Raw genomic sequence first — 14,944 nt, forward strand, 5'->3', positions numbered from 1 at the left:
ATATAGCAACATCCTAATTATCTCATATGGAGAATTATGGGTGTAAGACAGCTGATGAAGGATACTATTAAAAGACAATTCAATGAGTTGTAGAAAGGGGATGCCAGATGGTTCAAGCAAGATGGCTGCTTAATTCCAAAGTTCTGACAGGGCCTGTGATAAAAGTTAAAATTAACAAAAAAAAGTTTCCCAGCAGATAAAGCACTGGATAATTGAAAAAAAGTCATCAAGAAGAGTAAACAAAACCATAGGAAGGAACAGATGAAGGCCCTTTACACCAAAAGAGGAACAAAAGCTAGTGAATGTGGCAGAGGATGAAAAGGGGGCACAGCAGCATGTAATGGAGAAACTACAAGAAAAGCTCTATGACCTATTCCTCTATGAGGAAGACAAAGTTGCATTGACGGCTGTTGGACAATAATGGAAAAATAAGAGAGCTATAGACACTTGTTAAAAAAAAAAAAAAAAAAAAGAAGAAGACGAGGAAAAAGCCAGATGACCTGGAAAACAGTTCCAGAAAATGTAATTTACAATTCATTGGAATATAGGATTGGATATTACAACTAGAGCAAAAAATCTGTGAATAAATTGCTACAGGAAAGATATGAGTTACCAGGGATCACACATAGCATTATAGAGTGCATTTGCAGGGTAGGAAGAGGATTTCCAGACAGTGAAAGATCACAAAGACATGTACTTGCACTGAAACCAAAAATTTATCAAATTAATGATTAGTACCACCAATATCTAAGGAATTTTGTTTCAAAGAAACTTGGTTAACCAATTTTGTCTACATAGACTTCATTTGTTTTTGCTTCTCAATTTACTGTTGAGGGGTGCGAGATCTTAATGAGCCAACTACAGCTCTGCCTAAAACTGGTAATGGATGAAGGTCAGAAGGAATTCAGAAAAAAAAGCAGGAGGGCAGAAGAGAAATGGCAGACATTAGTAGAGTTCATGTGCAGGGAAGAAAAGACTGGGGTAGGAAAAATGAGGATTGCACTTTTTGACCTACAAAAAGCTTTTAACATAGTAAGATGGAGTTTCTTAAGGAAGTGCTGAATAGTTGGGTACAGGCCGTATACGTACTCTAGACCACAGATACAGACTGCAATTAACAGATGGGGGGGGTCGGGGATAGTGAAGATGTGCATTGGAATGAGACAGGTGTGCTAACTATCACCATCACTTTTGACAGAGGGGCTAACGATTTGGTCAGAGGGCAAAATGGATGAGCTGAGGATAATGCAGGGGATAAACTGCAAATTCCTGATGTATGCAGCTGACTTTATGTTGTTGGCAAAGGATATAGAATCATCCTAGCAGTAAAAGGCCCAGTTTCTGAGACCTGTCAGACATCCTCAGGCCTACACTACAATCATAAAAAGACCCTATTAGTCAGGGGAGCGGGAGGAAAGGGAAGTAGTGGGGAAGGGAGATAATAAAGACAGACTTCACTAAATACTTAGAGCAGTATGTGGGGTCCACCATAAAATGCTAAGGAACATTCAATTCTAGCAAATGGACATAAAACTGCAATACCTGCAGAAAGAGAGTGAAGACTGGATAGAAATGGGAAAAGGTAAGAGGTAAATGAGAAATACAAAGGACAGACTGAATGATGGGGATGGGGAGTCCCACATTTACCCGTACATACTCTGGTGTATAATACAATGTACTGAACAGAAGCAGGAAAAAGAGACAACAGAATGAAAAGAAAATGTTTAGAGCAAAACTGAGACAGCAATGATGGAGTGAGGTAATATAATGTAAATAGAAGGCGAAAATCACGAGTTATGGAAAAATAGTTGAGGTAGAACACTAGGAAGAAATCGGGAGGAAAAAGTGGAAAGGATGTGTGATAAAAGACTAAGCAGATGTACTGAGGGATGAAGAAGGAAGCAGAACAGCATACGGAAGTTTTACAGGAGCAACACTATGATATAAGAAAAGCAGGTTGGTGGAACTACTTCTACCTGGAGGAGGAATGGAAAAAGGTGAAGAGAGGAAACACAAAGTGGAGAGAGAAAATGAGGGGAATATGAAGAGAAGGCCATCATGAAAGAAATGTGGAAAAAAAGACAACCCAGTCAGACATAAAATGATATATACAGATCTGAAGTGAAGAGATGGCAAGGGTTGGAGAATTAACGAAAAGCCAGGAAAGAGAAAATAGATGAAAAATTAGTCCAGAGAAATGGAAAACAGTAATGCTCATAAACCAGCACATGCAGAGTGTACACGGGATAGGAGACCTGACAATAAGGGTGTTACACAGATGGTATCTAACCCCTCAATGAATGATGAAGAAGAAAGAAAAAAATAATTACTGCTAGAAATGTGGAGATACAGAGGCAGGATTGATGCATATGGTTTTGGGATACCAGTGGGCATAGGATGTACAGAGAAATGAATCAGGAGTATGGAAGGTTATATTTCACAAAGCTGGAAAAAACTCATGCAAGTTTTCTATATAGGACACACAGCAGCAGTGTGGGGTACATGCAGTGGGAAGAGAATAAGCCAAAGCTGCAGAGGTTCATGGCTACCGAAGTTAAAATCATTACCTGAAAGATTAAGAAAAAGGACAGAAGGCATTGCAGCAAGACCTGCGAAAAGATATTTGCTGTTGTTAACCAGGAAAGTCCAGTGGGCTTGTGTGAACCCATTTTCAGTGGAGGCCCGGAGAGAAAAACTCCAAAAACAATGTACATAATAAAGAGTTTGTTTAGAAAGTTAATAACAGCATTTGATAATATACAAGACTAACAACATAAGAGTCAGAAGCAACATTGTAACATAGACAATGTATTGCTATATTTTATGGAAGACTTGGATGCTTAGCAAGGTATTCAATAGATCAGACAGATAATGATAATCTGCATTTACACCATGTGAGGCAGGGTGAGGCACACTGTGCTGTGATTAAGGATGAGTGCACAATAGGGAGAGTGAAGAAGAGTGTGGATATCTGAGAGATGAGTCAGGTTAGTAATCAGGTGACTGAGGAATTGGGATGGTGCAAGGGCATAGCCAATGAGAGGAGAGATGTTGGTAAAGAGATTTTTTGAATGATGGGGCATTATTTATAGACCAGAGAGAAGGTGGAAGGGCATTTCAGAGTTTAGCTACAGTGAAAGAGTAAAGGTAGTGGCCTGCAGGGAGTTTTGGTCTCTTAACTTGGATAAGTGATTGATTTTCAGATGTTAGAGGTCAGTTTGGTTGATAAAGACTCAGAAGTGAAGCAAGGGCTGGGCATTTGGGGGAATTATAGATAAATCTGTGTGCTGCAGATAGTTGTATGTATGTGAGGTATTGTGGGAGGTCTAGCCAGTTCAGGGATTGTAATGAATGACAGAGATGGGAAAAATGTTTTGCCCTGGTCACAAATTTAGCAATTTTGTTATAGCAGCTCTGCATTTTATTTTTTAATGACGATTGGATGTTTGCCAGAATGGGGGCAGCATAGAGGAGAGAAGGTAGGAGAAAAGTTTGGGTAAGTGTTTTTCTAGTAGCGTAGTTTAAAAAGTGTTTATGTCGGTAGAGGGTACCAAGTTTTTGGTGTGTTTTTTTGATGGTGTTGTGGATGTGTTGTTCAAAGGTTAGGTTGTCATCTAAGGTTACGCCAAGTAACTTGGTATACGAAATTACCTCTAAGGAAGTCTTGTTGGAGGAGAAAATGATGAATTCAGATTTATTAATAGTGGTACTTTTTTTGGGTGTAAAGAGCAAGAGTTTGGTTTTATTTGGGTTGAGGGTGAGGTGATTACTTGTTTCGGTAATGGATAGATAAAAATAGATAGATACAAGCAGTAATGGATAGATAAAAATATATAGATACAAGCAGAAAACAGCAAAAACTAACAAGGAAAGAAGGGGATGAATAATGAATGGAAGAGGTGTTGCAATATTGTTGCATGTACACTAACAACGGAGGATATGACAAATAAGGGAAAACTGTACAAATGAACTGCTGGGATGGCAATATTTAAGTTTAACAGCAGAAAGTGGAGGTGGCTAACCTCAGATGGGAAGAAAGGTACATCATACAAGTTGATTGTAGGAGAATTAATTTTTAATTGATGGAAACAATTTAAAAGCATATGGAACAAGTGCAAAAAACACAACATTGCACTGACACAAAGTAGCTGAATTCAGCTTGGTTGTCATAATGAATGAAAAGACAGTTCATAAAATGCTTACCTCAAATGTGCATAAGTCAGTGACTGTCAGTTACAACTAGGGTCAGGGATGGTCAGCTGTAAGGTGTAAATTTTGGTTACCTACAGGTAGGGTTAAGTTTCAGGACAGTAGGTACTTCGTCCTGAATGGTAAAGGTGGTATGTTACAGCATATGCAATTCAATTTTTGTTCTAACAACTAATGTGCTTTCATCAAAATTGTCTTCAAATTTGTAATTTGCCTTCAGTTTTAGTGCTTTCAAATATGCTGCATTTGATGAAATGGCTGCTGATCAACTTTTTCACCCAGGATTACAGGTGTTTTCTTACATACTTATATGTAACTGCATGTATATAGATACAAAAACACACACACACACACACACACACACACACGCACACGCGCACACACGCATACACACACACACATACACACACATACACTCTTTCTCTCACACTCTTTAATCCATAATGCTATAAACAGAAACAAATGATAGGCATTTTAGTGCAACCAGTAGCTCCTGAAAAACAAGTCAAACATAATTTACAATGGCCATAGGTTTCAATGATAATGCTCCACAGGCCCTTTACCTTTGTAATTTGTTAAGCACATGAACATACAATATTGATCACCTTTGAAAAAATAACTATGACTGCGGGTATCTTGCACTAATTTAATATGTATGGTGCAAATGCTTTATCATTGAGGTATGTTTTAAATCTTTAAGTTTTAATGCTCATCTGTATAATCTTGTCCATTGAATTGTGTTTATTTCAGTTCATGTAATATCTGAGAGCACTGTGGTTGGTTAACATTTTTCCTCCTTAACCAAATACTAATCAACGGGTGTCTTAACATATGTGTTACTCCTAACGTATTACTTCAAAATTTTCCTTGATATTTTCAGTTGTTTTTGTTTTTGTATTTACTTGTTTGTTGGTTTGGTATTCTGAAGTTTAAATTCATTGGAAAACATCTTCTTTCTTCATTCTTCCAATACATTTTCAATTAAAGTGGACAGATTATTAATACTGACAAGACATCACTGGTACTGTAGGTAAATGCAAAAAGCATTTCCATTGTTCATCTCAAAATGTGATATTTTTGTCTGTTTCTTCAGTTATTGAAACATTCGAAGAAATTCATGGTTGTCAGTTTTTTCATACTGAAAATCAGGATCTGTTTGAAATGGATCTTGTTTCAGAACCAGTGAACTTCTTGGGTTCTTCAGAATGGCTTCTTCTTCTTCTTCGTCTTCTTTTTTCCATCTGTCTTTATATGCTCTTTTAAAGAAACCACACTGCAAAATATTCGGAAACAGAAAAGATGGTTAGGTATCAAGTCTGTTTGAATTATTAGTTACTTTAATTACAATTTAGCTTTTCTGACATTGACAATTAATTAATTAAGAGAAGACTTTTAGCTTTGTTGTATGTTTGCTGATGTTTGCCCTGTGTCTGCGGACTATCAAGTCCACCTGTCTTTTAATAATCACACTTGTCCATTCTGCTTACAGGGTGAGAGCTGGCCATGGAAGGGGAAGGCATCACCCACACAAATATAAGGGAATTTCTTATTTCTGTTGGTCCCCATGCCACCTTTTGGCAGCTGTTGTACACACTTGTGGAGCTGAGGTCCTTTCTGTCACTTCAAGTGTGTGTGCACTGTTTTATGTTCACAAAACACAGCCTAACTCTTGAGGAAGGCACAGCAGAGACGTGCGCACATCCATTGCACATAAGCTGCAATCTGTGCACAAAACAGAACACCCCTCCCCCAGGGCAATAGAGCCATGTGCACATTCATTGCCCATGAGCTGCAATCTGTGGACAAAACAGAACAGCCCACACCTCTAGGGCAACAGAGCCATGTACATATCCCCAGCGATGTACTGCTGTCTGTGCACAACACTGAACATCCCCCTACCCCAGGACAAGCAAGATGGCTTTGTCTTCTCACTTCCATTCTACCGTACTAACCCTTCCAGAAGCCTGATTGCTACTTGATCCCTAGTCATCTGGGCTACAGTAAAAGTTTTGTCCCTCTGCAAATTCAACTGTAGCCAAGACTTTGATGTTTCCTTCCATTTAAAATGACAGTATTACTTAATGTGGGCACTGTAATATCTTCTGAAGCATTCACAGGTGCGAAATGTAAAAATACAGAGGAATGCAATTTATTGGTCAAATATAGGGGTTTTACTCCAACAAAATAAATCAACAATAGTGAGTCAGTTGTTAATTTGCATACAGTGGAGTACACTCATCTTTATGTTTTTCTGTCTCATCCTTCATTTCACTTTGTGACACATATAATGAAGGTACTGCAATTCTCATGAATGGGTTTATACATCCATGCAGAAAATTCAGAATAGTAACTGCATCTGTCAGCAGACCAAGAACTAAAAAAACACACTAAATCACAAGTTGTTGCAGCTGATTTTTAGAAATCAAGCCTACCTTCCAAAGAATATATGTAATTAGCAGAAACAGGAAGATACCAATGACGCAACTGCCGATAGTAATCAATTTTGCTTTAACTCCACTTATCCTTTGAAGCTTGTGACCTTCTAGAATAACCTGTTGACATAAGACAAATATCAGTTTACTACTGTTAAGAAGCTAACTTGCATGCAGACTAGTACTTTCAGTGACTACACAGCTAGATGGGCAGAAAAGGCAGATTGACTGGCCATTTCTCTTTTCTTAAATAAGACAACAAACAATGTCAGTGTATTATACAGAAGGCACATAACAATACTATGAATTATCAAATGGTCAACCATTACGCATTAGCAAATATGTGAGTAACCGCTATCAGTGGCGACTGGTGACTTCAAATCAAAGGGGGGCTGCAGGAGACAGCTGAATGGGTGGGGACAATGGGAAGGGGTGTGACCAACTAGAAAGGGGCGGAGGTATGGTCAAAACCACAACAACTGGAACTTTAATTAAATATGTTGCCCTGGGTGCCAAACCACACACACACACACACACACACACACACACACACACACATGCACGCACGCACGCGCGCGCGCACACACACACACACACATGTATGTATATGTATATATATATATATATATATATATATATATATATATATATACTATACTATACTATTTAAAATGATAACAGTTCAGCGAGGTTCAGACCAGTGCCAATTTTATGGTTAGTGTTGAACTTGAGCACTGGGCTGTGGTGACCATCGGTGTTGCAAGTGATTCCAATTTCTGGCATGCTATTTACCATTATGATTCTGGTAAACATGAGCAGACTGATAAAGGATGAATTATATAGAAACACATTTCCACACCATACACAAATGCACTCACACACACTGTAGGCTGGCTTTTGTCAGTGGTGTTAATAATCTGTTTAATTACAATGCAGTTTCATCATTACCTTATGTAACTCAGCCTGCAGTCTACTTTGTTTTGAACTGCATTGTTATAAATACTTTATGGAATATTTCCAACTAGAATGCATAGGTGGCATGAAACACAGATCTCATATGTCACTTGCATGTCTGCCTTTGCATGGAACAGAACTCTGAACTACTAGTTTACTTAGTTTATTAACTGGGGAAGTGGTCTGATCTCAAGCAAACCCATTTCAGGCACTGACTGTGAAAGTGGTCTAATCCCAAGTGGATCTATTTCATGCACAGACTGGAGGATGCATTTTCATGCTGCATGGAAATAAACAGATACATTCCTATAAGATACACACACACACACACACACACACACACACACACACACACACACACACACACACACACACACACAATACCTGAATTAGAAACTCCCAGGAGTGGATAATGAATCATTGTACTCCACAGCAAAAATGACTGCTTCTTGACCTGATAATAGACAATGATTTGTTGGTGCCGGAATGTGTCATGCCAGTTCCTGTTTCGTAGTGCTGGAATTGTGTCAGGCACTCGTTTAGCATGGACAGACTGAAAACCTTGCAATCCAATCCCCTTCGGTTGTAACCGCATAGACTTTTGGGGCTTCTGTAGACTTTGTCTACAATGATTTGTTGGTGCTGGAATGTGTCATGCCAGTTCCTGTTTCATAGTGCTGGAATTGCATCAGGCACTCGTTTAGCATGGACAGACTGAAGACCTTGCAATCCAATCCCCTTCGGTTGTAACTGCATAGACTTTTGGGACTTCTGTAGACTGCTGCCTTCTTCCTGCGTCTGGACTGGTTAAACAGCAGTCCGGATTCAAGTTACTAAGGATGCATGCGTGAGTTTTGGGATTTCTTTACAGCTGGGGGGCTGCAGTCCTGCAGTCCAATATCATGAGCTGTCACTGACACCTATATTAATTTTAAATGTATTTTAGAAAATTAATGAAGCCCTTGGGACTAAGTCCAGATTACACACTTATAATCCATGCTAGGGCACTTACAGTGTCTCAGCTTGTTTAGTTGCTATGTGTAAATGTATGGTTCTACCTGACTTCGTCGACAGCGAAGAGACCCCCATCGCGAAAAGAGCCAGAAGATCGAAAAGCTTAAGAAGACGAATCGCGAGTGTGTGGCAGAAGAACATCGACAAAGACCGACCACCGACGACATGACAAAACACCAACGCCGATGCCATGGGGGGGGGGGAAAAGTGTGTGTGAGTACGCAGTGACGGGGTGCGAGGCAGGTGGTGTGCAAGTGTGGAGTGTGGACGGGGGGTGGGGATAGGGGGGTGGGTTTAATAGGGTGAGTTAGGGGGGGGGTTAGCGGTGGGGGGGGGTTAAGTAGGGTTAGGGTTAGGAGCTAGGGTTAGTGTTAGGAGTTAGGGTTTAGGGAGTTAGGTAGGGAGGTGTTTAAGGGGAGTTAGGGTTAGGGTTAGGGCGGAGGGTTAAGTGAGTAGTTAGGGTTAGGGGGTGGGGTAGGTAAGTGTGGTGGCGGCTTGTAAGTGGGGTGGTTGTGTTGTAAGGTGTGTGTGTGTGTTTGTGGGGATGTTTTGTTTTTTGTTTGTGTTTGTGGTGGTGTGCAGTGTATGGGGTTTTGTTTTTTGTGTGTGTGTTGTGTCGTTGGTTATTTATTTGTGTGGTTTGTGGGATGGGGTTATATGTGGTTATGCAAGTGATGTGTGTTTAGTTGTGTGTGGACTGTCGAATATGTGTGTTTAGACCAAATGTATACAGTAGGGCATAAAATGGTTCTACTTTCAAATCTTGAAATACTGAAATACCAAATTTCAGAAAAGGTCAAGAATGCTGTTGTTCGAAACTTTAAAATAATGACTTTGAGAATGTCAAATGTATAGTAGTTGTGGTGTGGTGCTTTGTGATTTGTATGCTGTCGATGTAGATATGGTGGCCAATGTGTAGTTATATATGGAAGATTCAGGTGGGTGTTTAGTGCGTAAGGGTTTGGGAGAGAAATATTTTATGTTTTAATTTGTTGGGAAGTTTGAGGAGTAGGTTGGGGTAGGTAGGTGACAGTGTATGTTTGTTAGTTTTGCAAGTGGTGATTTTTGCAGATGAGTAATGTATATGTTTCTCACAGGTATGGTTTTGAAAGTGTACAATGGAAGTGTAGGGTGGATAACGGTAGGTTTGTTGTTTTTTTCGTGGTAGTGCAACCTCAGAGTTGATCTATATAATTAGCGGGGGTATGGGGGGCACATGGGGGCTTAAACTGCTTAAACACAGATTACTAGGGTTTTGCTGGTGTGTTTGTTGTTGTGGTGTGTAATGGTGTAGGGAGGAAGGTCATGTTTGAATTTATACTTGTATGGTGGAGGGGGAACGTCACATACTGAAAATTCGGTATTATGAACTTTCAGTATAGTGACTTTCCATTTTCTAAACTTTCATTGTAGTGGATTTTCATGATTATGGTCTCGAGATACTGAAATTCTGTATTTCAGTATTTCGAGACTTAGATCTCATAAAACATAATACATAACTTCCTGTGGAGCACAAGATAAGCTTTGCAGTAAAAGAAGGTTAATGTTCTTTCTTCTATTCTATAGTCTATATGAGCTGGTGTTTTAGCATACAGTGTATTATTAATAGTATTCTATATTATTATGCATGTTTTCAATCACCCCATAAAAAGTCTCTGATATAAACATGCAAATTATCCATAAGAAGTATTAAAATGTAAATATTTATTATTTATTTATTTGTGTGAAACGGGCTGGTGAGCTGACTCAGTGGAGCCACAATTCAGCCAAGGGCTGGGCTAAATTAACTTACAAGATCTTCATTTAGAGGCTTTACCATCTACTTCAGCTTAGACTGTGGACTTTCCTATCACTTCTAATGTCTTTCTTTATCTTCTGCTTGCAAATCTAGTAGACATCTAGAGTTTCCGTGACAGTAGAAGTTCTCTATCAGCTGATTTCTTAACTAGCTGATTTAAATCATATCAATTTAATGGTAAAGCATGTGCAATTATCTTTGTGCATTTCAAAACTCTTTTAACTTGTCATAGCTCTATTTATAGACTGCTCCTTTCTCTAAGACTTTTCTTAGTAGTGCAGTTATCTCAGACATATTAAGAATAACGTTTACTTGCTACTTTGTCATTTTGAGGAACTTTTTTAATGCTTGTTTCTTTTCTAGTCTTGGCATTCTCAAAAGCTCACATTTTTTTTTCTTGATCAGCTTTCAAATCCTACAACATTATAATATGATCCATGTTTTGCAGACATGCCTCTCTGATTTTTATATTTACTCTCACTCTTAATTCATTTGAAATTAAGCTGTCTTAATCTCTTCATAAGTTTATCAGTCTTTTGTCATGTTCTTTGCATCTGATATAAAATTAGTATGTCATTAATTGTACAAGACTTGTCAAGCCTTTAATTGCTTGTGCAACAGATCTTGGAAACACCTTCCAGAAATCCAAGAAATCTGTACCACCTTCCAAATGGCACTTAAAATGCACACCATTTGGAATTTATTTAATCTAGCCTTTCCTCACAGAAACATTGTTTTGCACCTAATACTGAAAAGGAATTTGCATCTGGAATTCTTGAGATCAATTTTTAACTGAGAGCAGTAGGTGATGCTTAGGTTACAAACTCACATTGTATCTTTCTTTATAACAGTAAAAATGCTGGTCATCCATTCTGCTGGCTGTAAGTACGTTGTATGACAACTATGCTATCCAATCTCTTCACTTCCTATTCTGAGTTATCTCTGAGGGCTTCATACATTTATCAAGCAGCATAAATTACAGCCACTGCATCAGGTTTTATTTGCATGTGATAGACTCATAGTATGCTTTTCATGACTGTAAATAAGTCAGCATAGCCACATGATATGTTAAACATCTCTTTTATTGTATGAATGATTCTCTAAACATGTTGTCTTTGTGTTTTCACTGTGGATTATTATTATCATCATTATTATTATTATTATTATTATTATTATTATTATTATGATGCATGGAAACATGCGTGAATGGGCGTACCTTCGCTGAAGGTTGTGTATCAGGGCTGGTAACTCGGCACATAAAAATCAACTACCAATCATTAACGGACCGGAGTTCTGCTGTGGCGACCCCTAACCGGGAAAAGCTGAAAGACACAACAACAACAACATTATTATGTTGCTTTTTTAAGCATTCCTAGGCCATATGACTTGAAATAGTAGAATTTACTTCTTGAAGCATTACTATTTGAACAATAAAATTAAAATAAAAAATGTTAAAGCTGTGCTTAAATCATCAGTCTCTGACTCAAAACTGTCACCAAAATGTCCAAAACAAGTTAAAGTGTAGACAGCTCTCTTTTGAGTATCTGCCCTGAACTAAACATATAAATGTATTTTTAATTAGACATTACATTCTGCACCTGACAGTAAAATCTACATTCACTCCAGTAATGCCCAATATTTCTTTCCAGCAATTCCTGTATCTCATAAGTCTGTCATATGTGGTATCAAATTTATTGTCTTTTCATATATTTTTCAGTTCTGCAACTTTAGTCTACAATCTCTTTAGGATTACTAATAAATACCAAATTATTTATTTTGCTGACAGTAAATGCTAATTTAGTTTCTCTTAAGTATTGACATTGTGTGCCACTTTTGTTCAAGCAACATACAAGAATAGCGTACACTGGACTTCTTTAGTCTTTCTAGCTAATACAGATGGAGCAAAGAATAAATAGAATTTCTTGACCAAAACCTTCCATGCTTTTGAAATATTTTCACTTAGCAACATAAGTCTAATTGGATAAGATGAAACAAATTTCCAGATACAGAAACTATTGAAAAGAAATAAATTCATTAAATTCTGAATATACATCTATGTTATTATGGCAGCTATTTTGCTAGTATGTCACCATGTCATATCACAAGACTTAAATATATAGAGACAGAAAAGGTGGTCAAATCACTATTAGATCTTCATTCCAGCTAAGCTCCTGGAATGTGTGTACACTATATAATAAATAAACCACCGTAAGACCTAATTAGCATTTAAGATTATAAAAACCATGCCTAAAAAGGCTGTTCTTTACCTTAGCAATGTGCATCAGTATAGGCATGCTTGAAGTTTTAGTACTTCTCCTGCTCTTAATGTAAACAGCCTCATTCTGATTTATCAGATCTCCAAACTAAACTTTTACACTGATGACCTGCTAGTCTACAGATCACATATCATAAGATTAACCTTAAGCTCTAACAAAACTACCTAGATCAGCTTTCAAATTGATTTATTAGTAATCAATTTCTGCTAAACCAGAAATTAAATAATAGCTATGTTCTTTGGCTCTGCCCAGAGGCTAAAGCAAGTATCACCAAACTGGTCTCTAACAACTTAGTTAGGGGTGAGAACTGAAATTACCTATCTGACTCCTAACACTCAAAGCACATTTGTGAGCAGGCAAGGCCAGGTTCTCTCTCTCTCTCAGACAGAATCTGTAGATTCATGTAACTAGCCCCAATGCGTGAGCATTGCTGGATCACCCTTAACTACTGCCAATGGCTCTACAATGAAAAACAAAATGTACTTCTGTCCACCCTTTTAATTATATACTAATGCATCCTAACCATGGTTCAACACTGGCAAATAAGTTTACAGTGAAACTATACACTACTGTATTTGGTCTCAATCCATTGATGCAGTAATGCTGAAAATAACTACATATTACCTTAACATAGGTGACCACTCCTTTCCATTAAGGTATCACCAGTCATTTCCATTTAAGGTATTAAGACTTATAATTACCTTCCAGCCATAGTTAGGCTATACAGAAAACTCATACACTTTAAATCTTGGTTAACTTAACGTTAGGGGAAAACCAAGAAAAAACTGCATGACAGAATTTATGAACAGTTATGATGTTAAGAAAAAGAAACTGACAAATGCATTAGTTAATCACATTAATGAAAATCCTACACACAACTTTAGATTTTGTATTGTTGAGCAAATACAGGTATATAATGGACATGGTCAGTGGCATATATATCTTGAATGGTGTGAGCTGTAGCGGCAACTGAAGTTAAATTCTAACAACTGGCCTGGTTTAAACGGTCAGCTTTCTATTAACTGCTTGTCAAGGTTAAAAGCATTAGAAAGACAGCTATGGTTTTTAAAATTAAAAGGGTGGACAATCTGATCAGTTTTATTTTTTGGTGCAGAATGATGCTATGTAATAAATACATGGTTACAAAACATTTTTTGAAATAATATTTCATGACACATGCATATATTTACTTATTTATTTTACATTTGTTGATATTTTATATATATTTTTTTACATATTTTATATTGTTTATTTTCATACACATATTCATACATATTTTCATGCATTTTTAAATATTGGTTCATACTATTCATTCAAGTCACAGATTGTTACATTTGGTTTGATTTGCTAGTACATGTTCCTTATTTCTAAGGACTTGTGTATTTTTAACTTGAAAGTCTTTTAACTTGTAAGTTTCTTTTTAAAAGAACTACTTGGCTTTGGAAACTATGCTTGGGGCTTGGCTAACACATGACCTTGTTTAGCAATTCTTATTAGTTTAGGATAGTATAAAGGGAAGTGAAAATGCTTCAATGGTTATTTGATGAAGTCTCACAGGTTCATAGGTGTGTACTAGGCTAATGGCCCTGGAGCCTTTACAAGCCTAGCCCATAGGATTACCCTGGCATCGTGCCACCTGACCTTAGTTCCCAGTGCCTCTGTGAAGTAGAGCCACTGGAGTGATCCCTGCAGTGAATTTTCTATTTCCCATCAACTCATCAAGATTTCTTTTGAAGAGGGCCAGTGAGGTGCTCTGCTTGACATGTATGACAAGTCTATTCCATAGCATGGGCAGTCTTTGGGTTATGGACTTGTCCCTTCAGCATGTTCTGTTGATTGTGGTAATGAGGTTGAGGTCTCTGGAGCATGTGGTGCAGAGGGATTGGGATTTCTTTAGATGCAGCATTTCTAATAGAGCTGGGTCAGACATGGCTTTGTAAGTCAAGCAGAGATCGCCTCTAAGTAGGCGATATGAGACAGAGAATAGTTGGAGTTTTTTGAGTCAGTAAATATAGGACAAGTGTTTAAGGACTAGGATCTTTGTGAGGTACTTTTGCAGCCTCTCCAGTTGTTGCAGGTGTCTAGTGAGCTACATGCCAAATGAGGCATTGTACTCGATAATTGGCCTAATGAGGGAAGAGACAAAAGCAGTTATGTTTTTAGTTTTTATTCATTTGGTTTATATTAGTTTACTTAATAAATTAAACTTTGGATAAGTTTGCGTTTGCAGTGTGGTCAGGTCTGCTGTGTTTTTATTTTAG

The 14,944-nt window shown here is 37.8% G+C and overlaps 1 protein-coding gene across 1 annotated transcript in view; it reads right to left on the minus strand.

Moving 5' to 3' along the window:
• Positions 1–2,486: 2,486 nt before the first annotated feature.
• The window catches only part of ITGA4 (integrin subunit alpha 4), a 1,222,769-nt gene continuing 1,210,311 nt past the window's right edge, over positions 2,487–14,944 (minus strand). Inside the window, exons 27-28 of the mRNA XM_044075262.1 lie at positions 6,642–6,761; positions 2,487–5,482 (exon numbers count right to left, since the gene is read on the minus strand). Of these exons, the coding sequence (XP_043931197.1) occupies positions 5,303–5,482; positions 6,642–6,761 (300 nt within the window). The 3' untranslated portion in view covers positions 2,487–5,302. The remainder of the gene's footprint in view (positions 5,483–6,641; positions 6,762–14,944) is intronic.

The sequence above is a fragment of the Protopterus annectens genome, chromosome 6.part0 (genome assembly GCF_019279795.1).
Source record: "Protopterus annectens isolate FY-2018-M chromosome 6.part0, PAN1.0, whole genome shotgun sequence".
In the NCBI taxonomy this organism is placed as follows: domain Eukaryota; kingdom Metazoa; phylum Chordata; order Ceratodontiformes; family Protopteridae; genus Protopterus; species Protopterus annectens.